General features: G+C 38.5%; 1 protein-coding gene across 6 annotated transcripts; it reads right to left on the bottom strand.

Annotated features, from left to right (window-relative positions):
* Positions 1-310: 310 nt before the first annotated feature.
* LOC117598340 (uncharacterized) lies at positions 311-6,537 on the bottom strand. Of its 6 annotated transcripts, none has more exons than XM_053233313.1 (10): positions 5,408-6,537; positions 5,190-5,282; positions 4,304-4,465; positions 3,257-3,408; positions 3,021-3,157; positions 2,822-2,915; positions 2,371-2,694; positions 1,883-2,051; positions 1,676-1,737; positions 312-1,103 (listed from the first exon to the last, which is right to left on the bottom strand). In XM_053233313.1, the coding sequence occupies exons 2-10, from the start codon at positions 5,272-5,274 to the stop codon at positions 789-791; spliced, it is 1,500 nt and encodes a 499-aa protein (XP_053089288.1). In that variant the 5' UTR covers positions 5,275-5,282; positions 5,408-6,537; the 3' UTR covers positions 312-788. The 6 variants fall into 6 exon arrangements, with proteins under 6 accessions (XP_053089227.1, XP_053089288.1, XP_053089258.1 ...); XM_053233283.1 differs by having other exon boundaries at positions 5,874-6,537; XM_053233380.1 differs by having other exon boundaries at positions 5,250-5,282; positions 5,874-6,537.
* Positions 6,538-27,777: the final 21,240 nt, after the last annotated feature.

Genomic DNA, 27,777 nt, shown 5'->3' with positions numbered 1-27,777 from the left:
AGGGGAGACAGCGTCCGGGCCTGCGGCTTTGTCAAACAGAGACGACAGATGTAATGGCCACTGAATGATTCTGTGAATCCAAGGATTGAATGCATCCCCAAGTTGTCTCCAGTTACCTGACATATTGTGCCATAAACTCTATCTGTGGAAAAGGGTAGTTCAATACCATCTGTTTCTAAAATCTTGATGTCGCAAATCAGCGGTTCCAAAATGGGGTCAAACTCATACTTTTTCACATCTTATGCATGAAATAACGCTATCAAATGGATATTCATCAGTCTTGAATTAAATTTTGGAGGTAGATTCCAAAGCACCACCTTTGTGTACCCCGCGTTTAGAGCCAAGAGGGTTTGCGGTTTCAAATTCATCGAAGTATACCTGAATTTGTAAAGCACTGGGATGTTTAGAGAATAATGGATGACTCTGGAAGTAACTTCCATCACAGAAGTCCTCAAAATGTGATTTCTGCTTTCCTGTAAAGTCTTTCAGCAGTGTACATACATCTACATTTCAACACATAAATTTTAATGATTCCAAAATTGGGACATAAACGAATGTTTCTTTTACTGGGACCTGATCATAACATCCTGTTTGTTTGTTTCTCCTAGTGTCGTATCTCATGCCAAGAATAATTTCGACAGGCTCAACTACAGCCCATTTGTTAACAAAATAATTATTTCTTTTTGTTCCACTGTTAAACATAGAAACTGTGTGTGAGTCTTAAATGAGAGATCAAAGAGTGGCTGTTTCTGTGCAAACTTTGACAGCGGAAACACTTCAACATTAAACTAGTTTAACAGTTTTGCACGCAATTCCTTGATGCGGAGAGACTCACTGGTAAGACCAATATCGATGTTGTAGATTGTGGTCTGCAGGAAGGTGAAGACATTGACAAGGGGTCCCTCATATGACAGGTTGAACACATAGTGAACTTTGAAGAGCTCATCGACAGCACTCAAAGAGCTGGTTCCTGCGCAAGGGATGAGGTGCTTGTCCACAACCACATAGAATTTGTCAATCTTGCTCTTGAGTCTTCCAGATGCCAGTAGGTATGGCTGGTGACTCTCCCTCCCACTGATAAGGCCTTCAATACTGGTGCAGGACTGAAAGTGAGCAAGCACAAAACTTAGATTAAACAGAAGAAATACTAATTACAATTACAAATCATGAACACATTAAACCTGGTACTGTTAAACTGTTCACATTTGCATGAAAAAAGTGCTTAAACACCTATATAAATGCACCTTAACCCAGTTGGTAACATGCTTTGTGTATTACAATGCACATAAAAAAATAATTAAAAAATAAGCCAGGATTTGTGAGCAACTTACTTTATTAGAACACAAATGAAGAACTGCACAAGGAAAGAGCACCAAGGTCAATATAATGCATGTGCAATCAATTGAGAGTCCAAAAGGTAAAATTTAGACAGGGTCAGATTATGGCAGTGTTTTTCAATCCTAGTCTTAGGGATCCTCCAGTACTTAGCAAAACTAATTATAATCTTCACCTCATTAGGCGAGAGCACCATGAACTGAAATGCGTCAGTTAAGAGACAAATCAAATGTGCAGAGCAGTGGGTCCCAAGGACCAGGAATGAAAACCACCATATTATAGTATTCATAACAAAAATCATAACTTCAATGTGACTTTACATCAGTATTGTGGGTGTTACCTTATGGAAATTCACAAGTCTCTCAACAGCCTCTGTCGAGCAGATCTTAGTCTTCTTCTTCCCTGGGGGAGGAGGCAGGAGATGCAACAGGAGAAGAACAGATGACATGTCACTCTCTCAATCTTGGAATTTGGAATAAAAAAAAGAAAACAAACATTTAGCATTTAAAATAGCAAGAAACCAGAGATCCTCTCAAATCAGGCCAACCATTTTCAGATCCTTGTCCCTCTGCTGCACTGATAAGACTCTGAATTTCTGCTGTTGAAGTAAGAGATTGGGCTTCATTGATTATCTTCTGCTTAAATGCAGTCTCCCACCTCTCAAGCAACTTGTTGGATGTTTCAGAATTGAACAGCAGAGCAAAGTCCTGATTTATCTAATGACAAAGCACATTACAAAATGAATAAGATGTTACTTAGGACTATATACCAATCTTTACCTCCAAAATGGATAGTGTGTGCATGTTGTTGGATAGACTAATAAATTATATGCAAATGAGTCAACCATTGTCAACTAAATCCAATTACTATCCCTATGAAAGGTATGTGTGAGCGAGAGATAAATTTATGAATGGAATAAGACTAGGTAGCAGGCATGTCAAGTCTGGCCTTATATCAAGTAGCAAACGTCAAAAGACATGTCTAAAACACAGACTTAAGTCATTTTTTGAAAAGGATCATAAATGTTGTATTTACCAATCCTCTCACATCCAGAAATCTTGGAAATATATTGAGGACATCAGCTGATCTTTCAGGATTGTGTACCAGTTCTTGTCTATGCTTAAAAGTTTGCTTCATCTTCTGCATAACTTCAGCTTCATCAGCTGCATGGACAAGGAAGGAAATTGCCTCCCTGCATGCATCTCCTTCAAGCTGCTGCCCAATGTCCGTCATTCTTCGCCGACTTGGTCCTCCACTTTCAGACATCTCTAAGCGAGCACGTTTTGGGTTCTTTCTCGACAAAGTTTTTAGGTGCCAGGAGATGTACCCTGTTCCCTTTTCTGGATCGTAGAAATGTTCCTGTCAAAAAGACAAGAAAATAGATTTGGGTTAAATCTGAACAGTCAGTAAGTTACATTTTATAGATAAATATATCACGTCTAACAAGATTGTGTTATACGAGTACATCAAGACAAATGATTCTTACATAGCCTTTTGTGGAAAAAGGGTCTCTCAGGCTAGGAAAGAGAGAAACAATGCCCAAGGCATAAGTCTCCCGCTGTTTGCGTGTAGGGATCCTCCTACAGAGTAAGAAGATATGGTTTATGCTAAAGTTAAAAACCTTGTTTTCTACACAAGTTGATACACAGCTGTGTATTTCCTGAATCTGTGCACTGAAGTCTTACCCATGAATCTCAGTCATGTGACTGACAACAATATTAACAAGCTGACGTCTGGTGCTGTGCTTTAAAGTTTTAGTTGTCTGGTATTCTTCAAGCACATCTTCACCGCCAGATTGTTTTTCCAGGGCATCTTGGACAATCTAATGATACATGAACACAATACAGGTGCAAACAGTCTAGTAAAATGGTAAAATTATTATATGGACAAATTAACCATATCAAATAACATGCATACATACTCGTCTTGCCTTTTCAGCATCTATGCCAAAACTGTTGCTGGCCCTTGCTGCTTGATTCTGGACTGCTCTCTCAGTCTCTTCACAGTCAGTAGAAGGGAGTGAAAGAGTATCAGTGCTTGTGCTGGGGGTTGAAGATCTTGCAGGTGAAAACTCTTGAAAGAGAAAAGCAGAACATTTTCATGTTCCTGTAAAAGCATTAATTCAAAATTTAATAGTAAAACTACTATTAAACTACTACAAAACTGTGTACTAGTGCAGTGGTTCTCAAACTTGGGGACAAGATCCCTCCCGGAGTCTCTGAATAATTTCAAGGGATCACAAGATGGTTTGAAAAATGCAAGTATTTACTTGCATCCCGCGGCAACTGGCTCACTAGTTAGCAATACAGTGCGCAACTGCAGATGAAAACCACAATAGCAGAAATGGATAAATTTGTAATTCGTAGGTCTAAAAATGTTAGTTACATTATAGTTAAAATGTTGAACGGGACGGCTTCTTTTGTTTATTGTTTGTGTATTCTGTGGTAGTGGGGGTTGCAAGTTCTTCAGTGCTACTTTAGGGGTCGTTGGCTTAAAAGTTTGAGAACCACTGAAATTTGTCATTATCTCGATGAAACCCCGTGCTAGATTGTCAGCTGTCTTTCTGCTAGATCTAGCTGAAGTTTTGACAGCGATAACCACCAGATCCTTTTGTTCACCGGTTTGTCACTAAATATTTCAGGAACTTCATATCCCTGGTTTAAATCCTAACCCAAACAAATATTCAGGAAACAGCCAAATAAACATTTTTTTTCTTGAGCACTTACCTGCACATAATGTTGAAAAAAAATCAGGTGTATATTTTTACTACTACTTGTATTCCTTCCTTTTCTAACCTGTTTTATGTTAGACAATGTTTGCATTACTAGCACTAGTAATATTCCCTCATATAAATAACAATAAAGTGTCAGATAAATGTAAATGTGTTTCCAACCCAAATGCATTCTTTTGTACCTATAGATACAATAGCGCCCTTGAAAGAATGTCTTAAGTGTTATTATATACTTACCGTCAGACAAGCCAGCAAAAATATTTTCTTCTGAACATCTTACAGTTAGGCATAATTGTGGACTGCCTTCAATCAGTTCATGGAAGATGTCCTCCTCCTCCGTGGTGTCTGTGTCTAAGACTTGAAGAGTTGCAGTTCTTGCAAGCCCAAATTTGCGTTTAACTGAAAAATAATTTCAACAATAACAAATATAATTGTATAAATAATACAATTTATGATAACTAAAGTATATCTATCTATCTACTACCAGTCAAAAGTTTTTGAACAGTAAGATTTTTAATGTTTTTTAACAGTTATTTTAAATAGTAAAAATATTTCAAAAGTTTTACTATTTTTGCTTTACTTTGGATCAAATAAATGCAGGCATAATGAGCAGAAGAGACTTCTTTAAAAACATAAAACTTACTGTCCAAACACTTTCGACTACAATTAGATTTCATTATGATTTACTTAAGAAGAGTCAAATATTAGTTTAATTCAATAGCAATTAACTATAAGCACCTTAATTTTCAACATTACTAAAATCAAAAGTTATATTTATGAACAGCTATGACTTCTACGAGGACATGGACACTGTCTACAAGTCAGAATGTCATTGTTACGATAACTGGGACATGGTGTGAACGCACCTTTATTCTTTCAAACTTATTTTTCTTGCCTCTCCAAAACATATAATCCACATTTAATAAGTTAAGTAATACTAACAAATGAGACCTTATCATAAACATCAAGATAAATTCTATTAAGCAAAACCTGAATATTTCAGAAAGTTTGAATAGAAAAGCTCTAACCTAGAAACAAGCCCTGTGAACTTCTATCAGCTTACTGCTATGACTAGCTTTCAGAAGCACATTATCTAAACGCTATCACAAGCTTCTTAACTTACCTTCATCGAGAAAATCTTGGAATGTGCAATCGTTATTCAACTTCACAAATTCCTTCACACCTTGATATCGTACCTTCACCAGCATGACTCAAGCTGTCGGTGCAGAACAAAATGAAAACAATAACATGGTTAATATGAAATAAAACCCAGCGAGCCGCTGCCATCAGAGCCATCAGTCATCCCACCAATATTAAAGCAGCAAAATAATTCCTATTTACTTTTACATAGATGACTGCAGATGAAACGCGCGTTGAGGCACCATGCCATGAGCTAGGATGAAGTTCAATATGCACCTGGCCACAACACAGAAGTTCAGCAAACCAGTTCTTGCTTGATAATCTGATCATTTATCTGTGCGATCAGTTTGAATAAAGTCCCGTGTTAACATGCATGAACAGGCTATTTAACGCTAATGCACGGTGTCAGTTGTACTGAAATACTCGACAGAAAATGCATTTAATTGTTACAACATGTCGGCGCAAATAACTTAAGCCTCAGGAACTGAGGAATATGGATGTCGAGTTATTGGACATTAGCTCAGTTTGCTAACATTAGCTGTCCTTGTTGTGGCTCCGATGGTCTGCCGCGTTGTCTAAAGCACAAGAGCAATGTTGAGAAGCTTATAGTCTAAATGTTTAAAACGTAGACATATAAAATTGGTATAAGCTATTAAAAAGATCACACCTGTTTGAACGCCGTCCTCTCCTCGTGGTCATCCGCCATTACACAAAGAGGAAATCAGGGGCAAGGACCGGAAATTGGATCAACTCCTCACTAGTGTCAATCACGTCACCTCGCTGTAATTACATTAACCCCACCAAAGTGAACAGCATAAAAACAACACTAAACAACACTGGATATTCTGCTGTGTAGAGTTCACACCTCTGTGGTGTTCAAATGGCTCCATTAATAGAGAGTGTGAGGACGGCTGACCTGAGCGCACAGAGCAGCATCAGCAAGCGCCGCCATTAAGAGAGAGCGTGTAGTGACGTGGATTTGCGGCACATACGAAGGTCCTCACAGGCAGCGAGCGGTGAAGCGAGCGTGCAGAGAAACTGTCGCATGGGAGAGAACTTCAGCTGGAAGAGCGCTGAGCACAGACCCTACATTAACACTAACAAGAGACAAGTCACTCGTGTCGCTGCTAGTTTGTCTCGTCTGGGTGTGAATTCATTCCTTCCTCTTCAGGAACCGCTTTATCCTCATCACACTTTTGTTTGGTGTTTAAATCATAGCTTCATGTCATCTGTTTTTCTGTTTGTTTGTTTGTTTCTCAGAGCTCCATGTTATGCATGGTCACCTGTTCCTTGCTAGTGTGAAGGTAGGATGAGACAGGTGCACTTCCTTTCCCCTCGCATGTCAGGGTCTACACTTTTTCTCTCTCTGTTGTTCAAATCACAGCTCCGTGTCGCCTGCATTTTGACAGTAATCTCATACACTACAATGTTAAACTGCTAGCAAACGCATATTACCCGTTTAAATGTCATTTTAAACCATCAATGTCTCAAAGACTCTTCGAGAAAATAACATGCTGATCAATAATCAATATATCGCTGTTTTATGACATCCCTAATAACACATTGCCAATACACACACACATATACTGTACACACTTACACACAACACACACACAGTCACAAACACATGATCATTCAAATGCTCTCCTACATACACACACAACACACACACAAACACTCTGCACTTATCAATAATAAATACCCTCCACACCCAAACACTTATTTGGTAACAGTGTAGGTGATTCCACTTACAGAAATAAAGAAATGAAGTCTTCATGTTCTGCCTCCTATATGGACTCAGAGCCATTTACTGTTCATTGTGTAAAATGTTAAAAGAAAGCAGATTATTTATGGGTCATTAGTGATGTATGACCTACAACCTTTGTGGGAAATAGGTTCACTGTGTTTGTTGTTGCCATGATACCTCACACTGTACATTGTTTTTGTTGGAGCAAAGCCTGTAGGTTTATTCATAGCAATGAGTTTAAATACTGCTAATTAATACTTCCCATGCTAATTGATATTTCAAGTCTAAAAACACACACAGTATCATAGAAACTTGACTGCACTGTGCTAGCTAGCTTAAAGTCTATCTCTAGCAGTTATTTTTTTATATGTTTAAATATTTTTTATATTATAGGCATTTATTCGACATTATGCTAATGATGACACATTCTTTGTAGATTCTTTGTAATAATCCTTGAGGGTTATTATGTTCTATAATACTGACTATACAGTTTGCTGTGTTGAGGAGGTAAATATACATCACTCATCAGAGTTAGCTGGCTAGCTTATTGCTAACAAAAGATGAACATGGAGGTGTGCATGTTTATTCCAGGCCAAAATGACACTCACCATTCAAGTTAAGTCAAACACAGCACTATATTACAGCATGGATACAGACTGAGGTGAAAACACACACACACACACCAAAAACATAAAAACAATTAAAAATATATACAAACACACCATTTAATAAATTTAAAACATAATTATGTACATAGTCAACTAAATTTTTCTAATCTTAATTTTCTGACTACTTCAGCAAGAAACAAATTATTTTAACTCAGTGTATAAACAGTGTATAACTTTGAGCAATGACCAAATTACTGCATTGAACTGATACTATAAGATATTTATAATGTGATTTAAACATAAATGTTTGCTTCTGCTACATGTAAATGGAAAAACATGAACATACTGTATATACAAAACTATTAAATGACATTATAAGTGCATTAACAGTTTCTGTTTTGCTGTTAATAAGAAAAGATTAATTACTGTAAAGTTAAAGTTTATTTATCTCAGCTGGTGCATTTTTACAAACAACTAGAGAAGCAGAAGTGCTGACATGTTGTACACCATCTGATTATCACTAAATGATAATGTTTTTCAAACACTTTGTGCTGTAAGAGTTTATCCTCATCATCCTCTGTGTGCGAGACTCAGATCAGAAATAATATGGATAAAATCTGTAAAGAAAGAGAAAAGAGCAGAATGATCAGATTTGATCATATGTTTATCAGAATCAGTCATCAGATTCCTCACAAGAAAAATCAGTGTAAACACTGTGTGTGTGTGTGTGTGTGTGTAATCTTATATAAAGATCTTATATCTTGTATAAAGTACAGTATTTATATTGCAGAGCCCCAAATACACATATTAAAGTATAAAACAAACAGAAATGATTAAACTACATAATGAGTAAAACATTTTCATATACACAACACACAAAAAGACAGATTCAGGTATACAAAATACAAAACCATAAATATCACAAATGATGTAAAAATTGGGGGGCTGGATCATTGTTTCTGGGAGAAACACACTGTTGCCTGATAAAGCCACCGGGGGGCGCCCTCATCAGCTGCCTGAACAACCTCAGCTGGAGTATTCCTACAGTCACTACTCACAGCTTGTGATGATCGGTGAGGATAGAGACGTTGATTGTAAGCAGAGAGATGAGAGGTGAGGATAGAGACGTAGTAAGCAGAGAGTTTTGTCCACATACTGAGCTCCTGCTCCACTACCACAGACCAGTACAGTGACTGTAACGTGTTAATCACCGTTTGTCAATCGAACACTTTTTTCATCACTCATGAATAAAATGCCAAAATACTTAATCTCCTTCACCTGGGGAAATGCTCTCTCCCACTCTTTTCCCAGTGAGAAGCATCCCACTCTTTTCCGAGAGAGAACCCAAATGCAGAACAGTGTTTTATTTCTTATTAATGTACAAACACATTAAGATACAGAATCTCATCTGAAGTGTATAAAGAGACGCTAAACCACCAAATCACTGTTACTGTGTGTGTGTGTGTGTGTGTGTTTCTGTCAGTAACTCACTCTAGTTTCTCCAGTTTACAGTGTGGATCCTTCAATAGATCAGAGAGCAGCTTCACTCCTGATTCTCCTGGTTCATTGTATTTCAGATTCAGTTGTCTCAGGTGTGATGAGGTGTTTGACTTCAGAGCTGAAACCAGAGCAGAAACATAAAGTCTGAGCCGTGCTATATTCCATAAATTATAGAATGCAGTTTTAGTAATGTTATTAATTTGTGGTTTAAAAGATAAATCAGAGTCCAGAATTACACCAAGATTTCTAACTTTAGTTCAAGCATTTCTGTCTTGTCCTCATTTAGTTCTGAAAAATCATGATTAGTTTAGCCAACAACGCTGAACAAACAGGTTACAAGCTCATCAGCATTAGTTATATCTGGCCTTACAGATATGTATAACTGTGTATCAACTGCATAGCTATGCAAGCTGACTCCAAGCTTCTTAATAATCTGACCTAGCAGCAACATATACTAGGTCTATAAAAGTGGAATATAAGAATATAAAAATAAAGAATAGAAAAGCTAGGCCAATACAGAACCTCGTGGTACAACACAGAGAGTATCATGCTTATCTGATGTTCATCTAGAATAACAAATTATTGTCTTCCACTAAAATATGTAGAAAACCAGTTTGAGACAGTCCCAGAAAGACCAACTATTCTCAAGCTGTTCAAGAAGTGTTATGTGATCTATAGTGTAAATGCAGCAGTAAAATCTAAAAGCACTAAAAGCACAAGTACCAACACACCATCAGCTTCAGCATTTAATCTCAGATCATTTACTACTTTAATAAAATGCTAATTCAGTACTATGATATGATCTGAAGCAGGAGGTGAAACATTGCTCGTGTTATGGAGGCAGACGGATGCAAGTGCAAGTGGCTTTTATTAAATACAAATAGGGGAACTAAACCCAAGGGCTAATCAATACTTCACACACTGAACAAGGAAGAGGTCAGGTGATCAGCACACAGGCATTAACTAGACAGTGTAAAAAGCAGAGGTCTAAACATCAAAATAAACAAGCAACAATCAAACAACACACACACAATGCTCGACCAAGACTTCGAAAGTATGGATTATTTCAAGGAGTGTGTGTTAGTGTGAACAGATTTGCATGATCAAGTCCAGTGATTTTGTAAAGGGATCGGTGTTTGGTTGTCATGTGACATGGCGACTCGCTGGGAATCAGGAAATGGGAGTTCTCTTGACGAGGCATTGCACATGTGGATCTGACCGCTGGTTTCATAAATTAACAAGCTATTTGAGGATTTAGTATTTTTCTAAGTTGTACTAGTGTATAAATTAATCTAAAGACAACCCACAATGCACCTGTAGGGGGCATACATGTGCTCTAATTGATCTTCTGTACCCAGAATGCATTTGCAAATAAAACCAATAAAACATTTGAGTTGAGTGAAATGTATCACTGATAGTTAAAATACAATTTATATTTGAAAGGTTTAAATAGTAAAATGTTTAATATTTTGTCAACCTCTAGTTATATATCAGGCTTGTTGCTCTACATTTTACTATTAAGAAGAAGAAGAAGAAGAAATTTTATTTGTATAAAAAAAAAGCTCAAGGACGCTTAACAGATTTACATCAATACAATACAATTAATACAATACAATACAATACAATTAATACAATACAATACATCAATACAGTACAATTAAACATACGATTCACTGAAAATACATTTCAAATAAATATGTTTTAAGCTGAGATTTAAAAGCAGGTAGAGAGAAAATATTACGAAGTGAGAGGGTAGTGAATTCCAGAGCTTGGGAGCAATAACACAAAAGGATCGGCCACCAATAGTAGACATTCAGAATCTAGGAACTGACAATAAGCTAAGTTCAGATGATCTAAGCGACCGAGTGGGCAAGTATGGGTGAAGTAGGTCTGATAGATACAGTGGTGCAAGACCATTTAGAGCCTTAAATGTTAGTAATGTTAAATGTTAAATAGAACCTTAAACTGAATGTGTGATTCAACAGGTAACAAGTGAAGATTGTGCAGAATGGGAGTTATGTAGGCACTACGTCTGGTCGAGGTTAGCACCCTGGCAGCTGCATTTTGTACATACTGTAATCTTTTGAGATATTTCTTTGGTAAGCCAATTAACAAGGCACTGCAGTAGTCCAAACTTGATGTTATAAGTGCATGGACCAAGATTTCTGCATCAGCCAGACTGAGGGAGGAACGGAGACGTGCAATATTACGCAAGTGATAAAAGCAATTCTTAACAACAAAAGCAATACGAGAGAAAAACGACAGAGATGTGTCTAACAAAACACCAAGATTGCGTACCTGGGAGGAAGGTTTAACAAGGACCCCATCCATATCATAGGACAGATGTAGTGGAGCCAATCAATATTATTTTAGTTTTGCTTTCATTTAATTTAAGACAGTTCAGGGACATCCAATGTTTGATTTCCCTGATACATGCAGTAACTGAGTCAGGAAGAGAAGGTATACCAGAGGAGGTGGTAAAATAGATTTGGACGTCATCAGCATAACAGTGAAAACGGAGTCCATATTTACGTATTATTTCACCAAGTGGCTGTATATAGATGATAAAGAGTAACGGACCAAGAACTGAACCCTGCAAAACACCTTGTGTCAGTAAAGTTGTGGTGGACTTGTAACCTTGTTTGGAGATGTAATATTGTCTATCAGTGAGATAAGAAATGAACCAAGAAAGAGCATATCCACAGATTCCGATATCAGAGGGGCGGGAAATGAGAATATCATGACAAACAGTATCAAATGCTGAGCTTAAATCAAGGAGAATTAAGATGTTTATTAACCCAGAATCCACAGAAAGAAGAATATCATTTACCACCCGAGTGAGAGCCGTTTCAGTACTGTGAGATGGGTGAAACCCAGACTGGAAAGGTTCAAAAAGATCATTAGTAGTTAAGAAAAATCTTAATTGTGAGGCTACTACTTTCTCTAAGATTTTTTCCAGAGAAGGCAGATTAGAGATTGGCCTGTAATTGTTCATATTTAAATGATCCAGGCCTGATTTCTTAAGGATGGGCGTGACCGCAGCAATTTTTATTTCTGTAGGGACAGTAGCAGATACGAAACTACAGTTTACCAAATTGGTTATGATGGGTGAAATATCAGCAGCACACATTTGAAGTAAAGCAGTCGGTGCAGGGTCAAGCTGGCAAGACGTAGTGTTAGACTTCATAATCAGTTCATGTATAGCAGATGGAGTAGTGGTAGTGAAAGCAGAGAAAGAGTGTTTTCTGTGTTCTGCCAATAATTTAGTGTGTGAATCATAAGTTTGAGAAGTGTCACCATTGATAGATGCCGTGATTGATTTTAATTTATTAGCGAAAAACTGAAGAAAGCCATTAACAATCTCATTAGAGACAGAGATAGTATGTTTAGGGGGATTGGTGAGTTTGTTTACCATAGCAAAAAGGGCTTTGGGTCTACTTGTAGAATTCTTAATAGTAGAAGAAAGATAAGAAAAGCGTGCAGCAGTAAGAGCTGTGCGATAATTGTGTAGATGTTCAGTATAGATCATTGAATGCAAAGCAAGTCCAGTTTTCTTATACAGTCTTTCCAACCAACGACCTTTGGCCTTCATTGCTTGAAGTTCGGGAGTGAACCATAGAGACACATGAGTGGATGGAACCAACCTTGTCTTAAAAGAAGCATGTTCATCAAGTACTTGAGATATAACATTATTATAGACACAACAGATTTCTGATGGACAAGAAGACAATAGTGCTTGAGCCAAAACATGATGCTCTTAGTGAAGCAGAAAAATACAGAGGGTTCACAGAACTGAGTTTACGGTAAGTAAACAGTTTTTTAGTACAAGGCAAGGAGATTGGGAGACTGAAGCTAAAGTCTAAGCTTTTATGATCAGAGAAAGCAAAATGGATATAATTAACATCAACAGTACCTAATCCGGATGTACAGATAAGATCCAGTATATGACCCTTAGAGTGAGTGAGTTAACATGTTGAATTAGATCAAAGCACTCCAGCACAGACATCAGTTCAACACATTGTACAGTATTCTCATGGATATTAAAATCATCAAGCACAATAACTGTTGTAAATCCAGCACAGGCAAGAGTTAATAGCTCACTTATTTCAGAAAAAAAAGTCAGGGTGAGATTTAGGAGGTCTATAGATTAAAACCACAGCCAATGATGACTGACCAGTCATTTTCAGGGCAAGGTATTCAAACGAAGAAACATCATGAATGTGAAATTCAGAAAATTTCATAGTCTCACGACAGACCATGGCCAGACCTCCACCCCTGCAATATGGACGCGGTTTAGAAAAACAGATATATCCAGGCGGTGTGAGCAGATTTAGATTAAGAAAGTCATTTGGCACCTGCCAGGTGTAACATCACCACCGGCACCTGCCCGCCAGAGGGAGCCCTCACCTGAGTTTTGACTCCACCCTTGAGAAACACTTCCGGGGTTTTCAGGGACATTTAAGCAGCGCGTTCACCACATGAGGACGCGAAGTATTGTTTTCGGGACATTACTGAGCGTTTTCTTTTGCATTGTTTACGGTTTTCTTCATGTGTATGACCCTGGTTTGTTTTTGGATTTTTGGCTTTGCCTTGCGATTTTGGATTATATTTTCTCGCTGATTGACTTCCTGGTTTTTTCGGACTTTTGCTCTCGTTTCCTGATTGTGTTTTTGCCTGCCGTTTCGGATTTATCTGCTTTGATCTCTGCTGATGGATCCTACACAACCCGCCTCGGACGAGGCGTTACATCAGGTTTCAGTCAGAAAAAGCATGTCCAGGTTTTTGTCCATGATTAAATCATGTAGCACTGATGCCTTATGAGTCAGTGAGCGAGTGTGTAACAGAGCACACCGCATATTTGAAGACACGTGTTTAAGGTTACCATGGACAGCAGACGTGTTTCCAAGGTTACCATATTCAGAATTGAAGTGTAGTGATCTCAGATTCCCATAGCTGGTTGCACAGTTTCTCCGTCGAGATTTTCAAAAACACGGGTATCAGACAAAATAACAGGAATGCCGTTTGACGAAGAGTGGTAAAAAGCCAGATGTGTCTTCCGCGAACGGTGTATATAACGCGGGCATCGCAAAATGCCAAGCTGTTTACACCATTCATAGGTGTTTGCAGACAAGCCCAAAGAGCCTTTAGTGGTTTTGAAGCTGAGCAGTTGAGCAGTTGAATACTGTAGAGTCACGCCAAAAGAAATTGTTTGATCGGAACCACCCAGAAAAAATACAAGAAGGAAAAATAGCAAAGCTTGAGAGCCGTTGCACAGCGGCATCTCCAATGACCAGATGGAACCAAACAGCCACAACAAAAAAACAACTTAATATCTACGTTAGCCAGTGCCATATAATATCCACATCTATAATCCACAGACAGGAAGGCTACCCAACCATACCGAGGAATATTAGCAATGCCAAGAAAAGAGATACAGAGAGTGGTAACTCACTGTATCGGATGTCGGGGAAATGGTTGATATGAATGGAGAGGGCTCGCAGAAAATCAGTTGACGGGTTCAGAGGAGATACCGGGTGAGTTAGTTCTTGATCCAAAGAAAGTAGATAGTAAGTAAAGATGCATAAAAAAAAAGTAATAAAAAATATTAAAAAACACACGAAAACACAAACACCAGTGTGAAGCGGCAGCACAAACGCGCCTAGCGTTCTCACACCGGAACCAGAAGCAACCCTATTATTAGGTTTATACTATAATAATGACAATCAAATAAACAAAATGTGAAAGTGAAGATCTGACCTCAGTATCTCCAGTGTACAGTGTGGATTCTCCAGTCCAGCAGAGAGCAGCTTCACTCCTGAATCCTGCAGTTCATTCTCACTCAGGTCCAGTTCTCTCAGACTGGAGGAGTTTGAGCTGAGAACTGAGGACAGAGCTCTACAGCTTTCCTCTGTGAGATCACACTCAAACAGCCTGGGAAAGAAAAGATGATATATCAGAACACTGACATCTCTCTCTCTCTCTCTCTCACACACACACACACACACACACACAGAGCAACTACTTTTCGTATTCAAAAGAAAAAGTAATTTATTTTACATTAGATTCAACTTTATTGTCATTGTGCAGAGTACAGAGTAGCCTGGCCTGGAGCTGTTGCTGTAGTGAAGAGTCTGCTCCTTCTAGCCACACTTTTACAGTCCTCACTGTGGGTTTCACACATTTGATGATGGTGTGTATTTGGGGAGCAGGAACAGGGAGATGTGATCTGAGTGTCCAACATGGGGGAGGGGAGGAGCTCAGTAGGCCTCAGTAATGTTTGCATAAACATGATCAAGAACGTTGTCTCCTCTTGTAGGGCAAAAGACGTTTTGATAGAATTTGGGGAGCTCCATCCGGATGCGTTGTTTGCAGCTTGCTAATAACAGCACCAGTTCTTTCATGGCTATCTTAGCATTAGCATCCGGGGTACATATACTGCAGCAATTATGGTGCATGTAAATTCACGGGGCAGATAAAAAGCTCTGCACTTGATAAAGAGGTGCTCTATATCAGCACAACAGTGGCACTTAATAATATCAGCATCGGGGCACCAAGTTTTGTTTCCGTAGATGCAAACAGCCCCACCTTTGCTTTTCCCAGAGTCCACAGCGGTTCTGCTGCTCTGAACATGTAGCGGCCTCTAGTTCAATCACGTTGGTCGGCGTGCTGCTATTTAGCCACGTTTCCATGAAAACCATAACGCTGCAGTTCAAAAACATTTTTTGAGTATTCTGTTGCTTATTAGCCTGAGACCGTACATTGGCAAGGAAGATGCTCGGTAGCGTTGGACGATGCGGGTTGAGCTTTAGCTTAGCCCTCAGGCCGCCCTGCTTACCCCGGCTTTATTTACGTTCGCGACGCCGGTGACGGGCACTTCCTGTCGGACTGGCCGCTCACTTGAGTCCGAGGATTAAAGACAGATTTTCATGATTCTGGTTCACTCACAAAATCAAGGCATAAAATCAGTGCAGTGTGTAAACATCAGCCGGTTGTAATGTCACACAGAGCAGCACAAAGTCAATGTAAAAACATGGAAATGTAAAAAGGGATGGGGTTTGAATGAATTTTCTTCCCATTAAGAATGGAGTGTGTTAAATTAGAGAGATGCATGTGTCATTGTAAAGACCATCATTTTAGTTTTATCTGCATTTAGAAATAATTTTAATGATTTGAATTGGGATTCTATTTCCTTAAAAGTTTTTTGAACTTTATTTAGCATTTCAGCCAAGACAGGAGCACAGCAACCTAAATTATTTATATAAATAAAGAATAAAAAGAATAAAAGTGGTCCCACTGTTGCACCCCTTTATGGATAGACAACACATTAGAAAACAAACCATCAGCCTGAACACAGAGTCCTATCCAACAAATAATGTGAAAACCAAGTAACAGCTCGACTGGACAGCCCTGGGTCAGTCAACCTCTGCAGCAGAATAGAACGGTCAACGCTATCAAACACCTTCCACATATCAATGAAAAGTCAAACACAGTGTTGTTTCTTGTCTAAGGCCGTGACAATATCATTAACTACTTTCACAGCAGCAGTAGTTGTGCTATAGCGTTTTCTAAAAGCAGACTGGTGTTCATGTAGTCATGTATTCACTCTATAAATGTTCCTTTAATTGTTAGTTTTTCACTATAAAATACAATATTCATGCTATATTGTGCAGTCCAGACCTGCAATTGAAACAGTGTATGAATATTTGTGTTTTTATCAATTAAATTAACTATATATGTACTAATTATGTATTATCACATTTCAAGCCAACGTGTGTTTAATGGTTTGAAACCTGACTTTCTGTCATGTTTTTCTCAATAAGTTAATATATTTTTCTCTTTTTTATTATGATGTATCTTACATCTATATATTTTATGCACATTTTACCTTATTTTGATTGTTTTGTGTTTTTAAATGAATATGTCATTGAGTGTTAAATAAATTCAAAGTTAGAACAATCTTATTTTCCCTCAGTAATTAGTTTTGGTATTTAAATGTACAAAGGTAAGCAGAAAAAAGCACTTAACCAAAGAGAAAAGAAAAATAGTTATTTATTTAATGATGCTCTGTCCAGTAAGCTCCCTCATTCTCCTTACATACAGAATAGCAGTGAACTGATTAGAGTAATTAATGATAAGCATTGTCCTAATCAGTGCAGCATCATTAGTGTTAATTTAAAATAATAAATACTACTGTTAGTAATACATTTAGTAATACATTTTATGAAATAATTTTAAAATTACCTACTTAGCTTTTCTGGATGCTTTGACCACTGGCAGCAGCCTCAGAAGACATTCCTCTGATTTGTCATATTTACTCAAATCAAACTCATCCAGATTCTCATCTGAGTTCAGCAACACAAACACCAGAGCTGACCACTGAGCAGGAGAGAGACTGACTCCCCTGAGACACGAGGAATCTCCTCTGTTCAGGTAATGCTGTACTTCCTGTACTAGAGAATGATCATTCAGTTCATTCAGACAGTGGAACAGATTGATGAATTTCTCTGGAGATGGATTCTTCCTGATCTGCTCCTTGATGTACTCGACTGTTTCCTGTTTGCTGTGAGAGCTGCTTCCTGTCTGGGGCATTATTTCTCGTAAGAGAGTCTGATTGGACTCCAGTGAGAGACCCAGAAGGAAGCGGAGGAAAAGGTCCAGGTGTCCATTCTCACTCTTTAAGGCCTTGTTCACTGCACACCTCAGGAAATCAGACATTTGTAATGTGAAAAGATCAGACAGATCAGTGGTTTGATGTGTTTCATTCGTTTTGTTGATGAAAGAGAGAAATGCATATAAAGCAGCCAGAAACTCCTGAACACTCAGATGTACAAAGCTGAACACCTTCCCCAGGTGAAGCCCAAACTCCTCTCTGAAGGTTTGGGTACACACTCCTGAGTACACTGACACTTCTCTGACATCAATGCCACACTCTCTCAGGTCTTCCTCATAGAAGATCAGGTTTCCTTTCTCCAGCTGTTGGAAAGCCAATTTTCCCAGTGCCAGGATACTCTCTCTGGTCTTCTGAGGATCAGGGTCACATTTCTGATGGTACTTTTGGTCCTTGTGTTTGATCTGAAAGATCAGGAAGTGTGTGAACATTTGAGTCAGAGTCTTGGGGATCTCTCCACTCTCTGCTTCACCCAACATTCTCTCTAGAACAGTGGCTGAAATCCAGCAGAAGACTGGGATGTGGCACATGATGTAGAGGCTTCTTGAAGCCTTCATGTGTATGATGATTTTATTGGCCAGGCTCTGTTCACTGATCCTCTTCCTGAAGTACTCCTCTTTCTGAGGATCACTGAACCCTCGTACCTCTGTTACCTGGTCTACACACTCAGGAGGGATCTGATTGGCTGCTCCTGGTCGAGAGGTTATCCAGAGGAGAGCAGAGGGAAGCAGATTCCCCTTGATGAGGTTTGTCAGCAGCACATCCACTGAGGCTGACTCTGTCACATCACACAACCTCTCATTGTTCTGGAAATTTAGAGGAAGTCGACACTCATCCAGACCATCAAAGATGAACATCACTTTGTGAACATTACAGTCTATTAATTGTAGTTCTTTTATTTCTGGGCAAAAGTGATGAAGAAGTTTCATCAGACTGAGATTTTCCTGCTTCATCAAATTCAGCTCCCTAAAGGGAAGTGGAAACATGAAGGTGACGTCCTGATTTGCTTTTCCTTCAGCCCAGTCCAGAATGAACTTCTGCACAGAGACTGTTTTTCCAATTCCAGCAACTCCTTTAGTCAGCACACTTCTGATGGACTTGTCTTTAAAGAGCTCATTACATTTGATGGGTGTCTCCTGTGTTGCTGGTCTCCTGGCCGCTGTCTCAATCTGTCTCACCTCATGTTCATTATTGACGTCTCCACTCCCACCCTCTGTGATGTAGAGATCTGTGTAGATCTCATGCAGAAGTGCTGAGCTTCCATGCTGTGAGATTCCTTCATTAATTCTTTTACATTTCCCTCTCAGTTTGGATTTGAGTTTCCGCTGGTACACGAGTTCTGATGAAAAGAAGAATAAAATGTAAACTCTATGATCATCTCTGTTGACTATTGATATTTTCATATCTGTATAGCATATGTAATGTCAATACTGATCTCTTATTATATTCTGTTGATAAAAGCACATCATTATGATGTGTTTAACCCTTGTGTGGTGTTCATATTTTTGTTACTCAGCCGGTGTTCCTGGGTCTGGTGGACCCGCTGCATTTTTTGGGTTTTTAATTCAACACAATCAAACAATTTTATGTTAAAAAACTCAACAGATGTTTACTTCATCCCAATTACAAGCAATATAAACAACATATACGGTTAATATTTGCCCTTTACCTTTGTTAGACCACATTTATGAATTAAATTACTACTCGTTTTTTGTTTGTTTTTTTTAAAAAATGTAATAAAAAAATTAAAATCAATTATAATCAAGATATGAGAAAAAAATTCAACACATTTACAAATGAAGCAAGGTTTTTCATAACTATTGATTCTTATTTATTTGAACTTCATTAGAAATTTAACCCATTCAGGTCAGTTTACACAACACAAGCTGAACACATACAGGAACCATGTCAGTCTAGACAACATATTAGCCCCACTGAACACACTGCCTTTTCATACCAGCCTATACAACACATGAGGGGAAGAGTTGTACTGTGTGTGTATTGCATATGTACTTCTAGCACTTGATGCATGCATATTGTGAAGTGTGTGGACCCACGATGGACAAAAAAACACAACATGGACAGAAAAACCCTACGCTGGCCGCTGTTGATATTCTTTGACATATTGGACATCTCAGCACACAATGCCTTTCTCATCTGGATGGCACTGAACCCAGAGTGGAACAGAGGGAAGCTCCAGAGGAGATGCCTCTTTCTCTTCCACTCTGGGAAAAGCACTGGTGAGTTGCACCTCAAATCCAGAGAAGACCACATGTTCCAAGATGTCAAAGAATATCAAGAGCAGCCAGAGTAGGGTCCTCCTTTTGCAGCTGTAGGCAGTCACCAGCTTGTCCATGTTGCATGGAAAAGTTCTCTGCCAGTTTCTGCATCCCACAGGGATTCTGTGGATTCCCCTTTGGACCTGAAAACTCCAGCAAGGATAAGAACCCCAAAGTAGGCATGTAAATGGTCCATCTTCTTTTGGTCCATCTTCTTCCACCTCCCTCTCCAAAAACACGCTTTCCTTCTAAATTAGTGCAATCCAGAATAATTTTCTGGATGGAATCTGGGATGAAAAGCTCAAAAGAAGACATGAAGTCCTGCACATGAGTAACTGCAATCCGTATTGGCTCTGGTTGCATCCTTATCACATTGGTAGCCATGCGGGGTGGCTCATTTCTTGGGCAAGAAGACCATTCAATTTCATAATTTTTTGACATCCATATTTCTTCACTTGCTAGCTGCTGATGGGCTTGTTCTGGTCCTGGGGCTGGTCTTCATTTTGGAACTAGCTGATGCTCAATCTCATCCTCTTCTTCAAAGTCACTGTCACACTCTGAATTTTCAGAAATGTGATCCTCACATTCTGAAACCTCTTCCTTTACATCATCCTCAAAAGCTTCTCTCTCTTCCAAAATCAATTGCAAGACCCTCTGAGCAGAGAATCTTTTGGCCATCTTGATCAGTTGTGATAAGGAACCACACTGGCAAAGCTATATTTATTGTGTCATTCCCCCAATTTGCAGCTGGGATAGAGTATGAGCAAATAAAGATTTGTTCCTGCAAGACAGAGGGTAAAATGTACGGGAATGTGAGAGCAGACAGATCTCAGTGCTTGAATTTTGCAAAAATGTTGCAACCTTGTGCGGGGAAACACAAAACTCACACTCTCACTCACACACACACACACACACACACACACACACACACACATACATACATACATACTAACAGCAGGTCCAGACAGAAGGAGGACAGTGTAGGTACACAGGACCTACAATTTCCACACTTATATTAGCCCCAGGTCCAGTGGACCCGAACATCCTGTATGTAATATAAATGTGTAGGGGGGGTGTACAGTGAGTGGTCATTGAAAATGTGTTCTGATATATGTTCTTCACAGAAAATGAGCCAAGGCCAGTGAGTCTGAGTTTGAAAAAATAATTAATCATATCATTTTTCTTTTGATAAAAAATGAAAACGGGTCCCACAGACCCGAACACCATACAAGGGTTAATACATTTAGAGCAGTTTTCTTCCTCCAAAGTTAAAGTGATGTTATAACCCCATGAGCTCTTACTGTTCTGCAGTGTGTTAGCGAGATCTGTGTGGTTCATGTTCTTCAGGACATGCAGTGTGATCTTCAGCGCTCCCTCTCTGACACTGCTCTGATCCTCCTCATCCTCCACCTCCCTCTCAGAGCATGCTGGGTAATCTGGACTCAGGAGCTTCTTAAATCTCTTCAGCTCCTTCTTTAACAGAGTGATGACTTTGTGCTCCAGATCCTGATTTGAAATGGAAGGGAAAAAAATACAAAAACATTATAATGTCACATGAGTATGTGCTCATTACTGAAAACTTTATATTACTGAAAATATAAAAGTACATTTTCTATGATTAATCATAAAGTTTCTACAAGCAGATGTAATGAATAAATGGTTTTGCATGAAATACAGCTTTGGGATTTTAAAATCGTGTATTCCAGGCCTATTCAATAGGTGGCATCCAGACGAATTGGTTTCAGCTGAGGACACAGACGAGCAAAATAATGAAGGTGAGTCACTGAGCATTTCTATGTGTTTGAAACCAAAGTCAAAGTCAACCTTATTGTCAACACACAGAGGAAATTTCATTTCCCTCAGACCCATGGTGTGAGAAACCAACATAACAAGACAAGTAATTATAAAAAGTAAAATAAAATACAATAAAATAAAATAAAATATGTACACTATAGACATTCACGGCACATGCTGTGTGTGTAGATATTTACATTTTAGTGTAAAACGAGAGAGCAGCAGTTGTGGAAGTGGACCTGGTTAAATTGTAATGCAACAGAGAGAGCAACAGTAGTAAAAGTGGCTTGTGCATTTGTGTGATTTGTGTGATTTGTGTGTGTGTGTGTGTGTGTGTGTGTGTGTGTGCAGTTACAGTTCGGTGACTCTTAAGGCAGAGGGCAGAGAGGGGAGAGAGTTCAGCTTTCTGATAGCCTGGTGGCTGAAGCTTTTCTTCAGTCTTGTGGTTCGGGCCTGGAGGCTGCGAAATCTCCTCCCCGATGGCAGAAGACTAAAGAGGCCTTGCAAGGGGTGGGTGGGGTCCCCCGCTATGCTGAGTGCTTTCCGGGTTAAATGGGTGTTGTAAATGTCTGTGAGGGAAGGTAATGTGGCACTGATGATTTTTCCTGCTGCATTCATTATGTGTTGCAGTGTCTTCTGGTTTTGAGCAGTGCTGTTCCCAAACCACACAGTGATGCAGCTGGTCACGATACTTTCAATGGTGCCACGGTAGAATGAGTACATAATGGGTGTCGGGACTCTGGCTCTTCTCAGTTTGCGGAGGAAATAGAGGCATTGTTGTGCTTTCTTAGCTAGAGATGCAGTGATGGTGGTCCAGGAGAGGTCCTCTGTTATGTGCACACCCAGAAACTTGGTGCTGCTCACCCTCTCCACAGCAGCACTGTTGATGATCAGAGGAGGGTGCTGGGTGTGTGCTGTCTGAAAGTTGACAACAATCTCCTTTGTCTTCTCTATGTTTAGAGAGAGATTATTGTTGGTACACCATAAGGCCAGTTGTTGCACCTCATTTTTGTAGTTTGTCTCATCATTGTTGCTGATGAGACCTACCACTGACAAACCAATGAGGATAACACAATACACTCATGTTCTCTCTTAGTGTTGCTCAGTATTTTGTTCTGTCACATTGCAGTGAGAGTGGAATAGGTGTAATGATTACTCAAATCTCTGGCAGCAGACAGATAGAGATATTAATTAAAATGCTGGGATTAGTAAAAGTTGCAAACACACACACCTTGAATATGGCCTCCAAATGACTCTTCTCCATGATTTTTGACTTATTCTTCTGCAGTCTATGAACAAACAAAACACTTGTTAAAAGTTTAACAAGGACTATAAGTCATATTCATAACTACAAACACAAACCAGTGAATACACAGATATTTGAGAGATGTTTGATTATGGGAGTGTGAGTGATAAAACACTGCACTCATACATTAAACTGTCCTCACCTAAGATCAGTAGCACAGTCTGTGTCTCTAAAGCATACTGGACAACCCATTGACTCGTCACTCTTCATGGACACACAGCTGGGTTCAGGTGAGTCTGATCTCTCACCCTGAATCAGACTAAACACACACAACCACTGCATCATTATTACTGTTCTGCAGCAATACTGAATAATTCAACTGTAGTTAAAATCTGATGATATTCCTTATTAACACTGATACGATTCTTTAACCTTCATACTTTATCCAGCTACAGGGACAACTTGGGGTTAGACGTGTTGCTCAGTAGCTTAATGTCACTAATCATCAGCTGGTTTTGAACATCTTGAGACAAAGCTGCTGAATTAAACTAGTTACTTTTCAAAGAAACACATCAGAGTCTGATCTGTTTAGTGTTGGTGAATGTGAGAACATTTGTGTTTTTCACTGATTCACACCCCTCACTCACCTCTCATCTTTCTTTAAGCGCTGTTTCACAGACACACTCATCTTGGAGGTCGTGTGTCCTCCTACAGATTACACCTGTAAACCTACACACACACACACACACACATACACACACACACAGAGCAAGTCAAACCCCACATTTTTATGCAGCATTGCAACAGACCTTTCGCACTTTTCCTCATCAGGAAAGAAATCTTTAACATAAACCTGTTTGCCAAAAGTCTCATCCAAGAAACTATTCACCTCTTCTAGAGTGTACAGAGAGAGAGCGAGAGAGAGCGAGAGAGCGAGAAAGAAACACTGCAGGACACATATTTACTTCACTCCAACATGGCGGTGTTAAATCTAACCCTGTATCATCACACGCTTCACTTACAGGGAAATCAGGTCCTACAGTAAACTGTGGAAGTTACAACTTCAGTACAAATCAACTGAACTGTTCTTCATCTAGTGCACATTCACAACATTCACATATTAAAGTTTACATTTAGATACTTACTGTGTTTTTCTCCTGCCAATGATTTGCTTCCTTTTTTTCACAAAATGGACTTTCACTTAAACCGGAACACACGCACACACACACAGACACACACACACACTTAGCAAGTCAAAACCCACATTTTTCTGCAGCGTTGCAACAGACCTTTCAAACTTTTCCTCATCAGGAAAGAAATATTTAATATTAACCTGTTTCCAAGAAACTATTCACCTCTTTTAGAGTGTACAGAGAGAGAGAGAGAGAGAGAGAGAGGGAGAGAGAGAGAAACACTGCAGGACACAGATTTACTTCACTCCAACATGGGGGGTGTTAAATCTAACTCTGTATCATCTTCCTTTCTTCACTAAATGGACTTTCACTTTCACTTCAACCGCATGAACACACACACACACACTTTTTTATAATACCAACTGAAAAACACATACAAACACACATAGAATAATGAAGATGTTCGTGCATGATCCCACCTGTTTTCAGTTTATATCTACAGTATGTGGTGTTATGTGTCTATATATTACATAAAAAATGTGATTTTAGCTTGTACTTGTACTTAAGGGGGAATTTAGTTGAGGGCTGTAGTAGCCTGTGCTCACTCTTTACACTGGTATTAATTGAACACGTTTTATTCGAGAAAATAAAAATTAAAATAGCTCATTTCTCCTTTCACCATCTCTTATCATGAGCTATAGTTGTGTTCATTGTGCATGTCTTTCCACATCTTTATCTACTCAATTCTTTGCTTGGGAGTTTTTCATTTCTGTACATTTCTGTTCATTTTCATAAAGCAAAAAAGGTTTTGTTCAATAGCTTAACATTCTGATTTGTGAAATATACCTAAAAAAAATTCAAGGACATTTTTTTTATTAATGGCATGTCTTTTTCCAAATCAAGTAGAGGAAAAAATTATGGAATCAATTTTTAATTTCCATTTCTAAAACAAATACTGAGACAAGTCTAAAAATGCTAATAAGTCAGCAGTTAAAAGGGAGTGCTTACACACTTTAATGGGCTGTTGGACTTGGCTAATTGAAAGGAAACATGGCTCCAACGAGAGAGTTGTCAGTTGAAACAATGGAAAGGATTATAAAACTCCTTCAACAAGGAATTTCAACATGGAGTGTGGCCAAAGAGGTTGGTTGCTCCCAGTCAGCTGTGTCTAAAATTTGTTGCAAGTATAAACTTAATGAGGAGGTTATGAAAGGTAGATATACAGGCAGACTAAGGAAGATGTCAAAGCATCAGGATAGAAAACTCAAAGCACTATGCCTTGAAAATAGAAAATGCACAACAAAACAAATGAAAAACAAATGGGCGGAAACAGGAGTCAATGTTTGTGACAGAACTGTAAGAAACCAGCTGAATGAAATGAGATTTACATATAGAAAAGCCAAAAGAAAACCAGCACTAACACCAAAACAGAAGAAAACAAGGTTACAGTGGGCTAAGGAGAAGCAATTGTGGAGTGTAGATGATTGGATGAAAGTGAAATTCAGTGATGAATCATGAATCTGCATTGGCCAAGGAGATGATGCTGGAACTTTTGTCTGGTGCCGTTCTAACGAAACATATAAAGATGACTACCTGAATCAATCAAATTTCCCAACTCATTTATGATATTGGGTTGCATGTCAAGTAAAGGACCAGGGGAGATGGCAGTCATTACCTCAGCAGTCAATGCACAGTTGTACAGTGAAATTTTGGACATTTTCTCATTCCATCCATAGAAAATAGGTTTGGTGGTGATGAAATAATTTTTCAGGATGACAATGCATCTTGCCACAGAGCAAACAGTTTTAAAGCTTTTTTTTTCAGGAAAGGCATATCAACTCAATGACATGACCAGCAAACAGTCCGGATCTCAATCCAATTGAAAATTTATGGTGGAAAGTAAAAAAACTGGTCCATGTTAAGGCTCCATCCTGCAAAGCTGATCTGTCAACTGCTATTTGAGAAAGTTGGAACCAGATTGATGGGGAATATTGTTTTTCATTAGTGAAGTCTATGCCTCAAAGAATAAAAGCCAGAGGAGGAGCAACAAAGTATTAATTGTGTTTTTTTTTGTTGATGATTCCATAATTTTTTCCTCAACATTGAGTGATTCCATACTTTTTTCCTCTACCTGATTTGGAAAAAGACATGCCATTAATAAAAAAAAATGTCCTTGAATTTTTTTATGTATATTTCACAAACGAGAATGTTAAGCTATTGAACAAAACCTTTTTTGTGTCATATCTGTGATTTGTTTGTTTGCTATAAAGTAAAAAAGCTGGATGAACATCCTCTAAGTGTGGTGATTCCATAATTTTTGCCAGGGGTTGTAAGTGTTAACAGGTCAGAGGCAGAATTACAGTTACTGTTTTATATTTAAAAAAATACCATTCTTTGCATAAATTTGATGTCCAACAACAAATATTGGATCAAAATGCATATTTTAGTCTAACTGATTGCTCTTATTTCTCTCTTGCGCGCCGTCTGTTTGACACGCATGCACGCGCATCTTTAAAGTTTAACAGCGATTTTGTTGCTGTTATGACAAATTGTTTTGTGAAATGGAAATATGCACATGACTTTTAATTCATAATATTTACAGATTATATAAAATACGAGTGAAATGTAAGTCATGCGTTGGAGAAAAGCATCACTTAAGCGCATTAAACAGCACAAGCACTCGCGGTATTGTCTTGTGTTTTGGCTTGAGACTTGATGCGTGAGAGTTGGCAACTCTGCAAGTGCGACTTTATATCTCACAGCTGTTAATCAGCACTGAACTGAGTAATATTTATGTACACATTATCTCATGAACACCTGCAGAGAGCACAACGAAGTGTGTGTTTACAAAGCACATAAAATAATGATCCTCTGCATTACACTCATGCAGTCACGTGGAAATGGATTTTCCAATGTCTGTATTACTAAATATTTGTGTCCATTATTAGGCTATATTTATTTATATTTTATTGTGGATATTTTATGTTTTCTGGAAATCATGACATTAAACGTGCAGTTAACAAATTATCAGACCCTATCAGAGAATGATGTTAAATCTATGTTAAATATATAATATAATAATCTATAAGCCTAGGCATATTTAAAGACTGATTCAAGACTAATCATTGCCAAGAGCAGTCTGATCTGCCTGTGGACTTCTGTGTTCACTTTAATATTTTTATGTAAACCATACCTAATATTTTCTCTTAAATCTAAGCGAACACACATTGCATTGTTTTCAGTGTGCTGTGTGTTGAGCTGCAGTGTGTTGTTCCAGGCGCCACCTGGTGGATGTTGTGTGAAGCACAACAAATGAATTTAAACTCTAAGAAGCGAGACTGCAGGGTGCCGCGTGATCACACGTGACGTTTTTATAACTTTTTTTTTATAAATTTTGTAAACACAGCGTATGTTTTTAAACGCTTAGTGCGTTAGATCTCTCTGGTGTAAATACGTGTGCTGATGTTTTCTTTCAGTTTTTTGTGTGGTGTTAAAAAAACAGCTAAATTTCTCACATTAAATAGCAAAAGAAACAAAATATGTTGTTTTCAGTTAACTTAGTTATTAAATTTACATGCTATTATATTATAAGCTGT

The sequence above is a fragment of the Pangasianodon hypophthalmus genome, chromosome 1 (assembly GCF_027358585.1).
Source record: "Pangasianodon hypophthalmus isolate fPanHyp1 chromosome 1, fPanHyp1.pri, whole genome shotgun sequence".
Lineage (NCBI taxonomy): Eukaryota > Metazoa > Chordata > Actinopteri > Siluriformes > Pangasiidae > Pangasianodon > Pangasianodon hypophthalmus.
Note: the sequence above shows the minus strand (reverse complement) of the source record. Positions and strands in the feature narration are given on the sequence as shown.

Bases quoted from the DNA above. Each gene is read 5' to 3' on its own strand.
- LOC117598340 (XM_053233252.1), bottom strand. From the start codon at position 5,362: ATGGCTCTGATGGCAGCGGCTCGCTGGGTTTTATTTCATATTAACCAT. The intron at 3,409-4,303 runs GTAAGTATATAA...TTCTCTTTCAAG, and splicing joins TTTTGCTGGCTTGTCTGACG to AGTTTTCACCTGCAAGATCT. The intron at 1,738-1,882 runs GTTGGCCTGATT...CTCCTCCCCCAG, and splicing joins GGGACAAGGATCTGAAAATG to GGAAGAAGAAGACTAAGATC.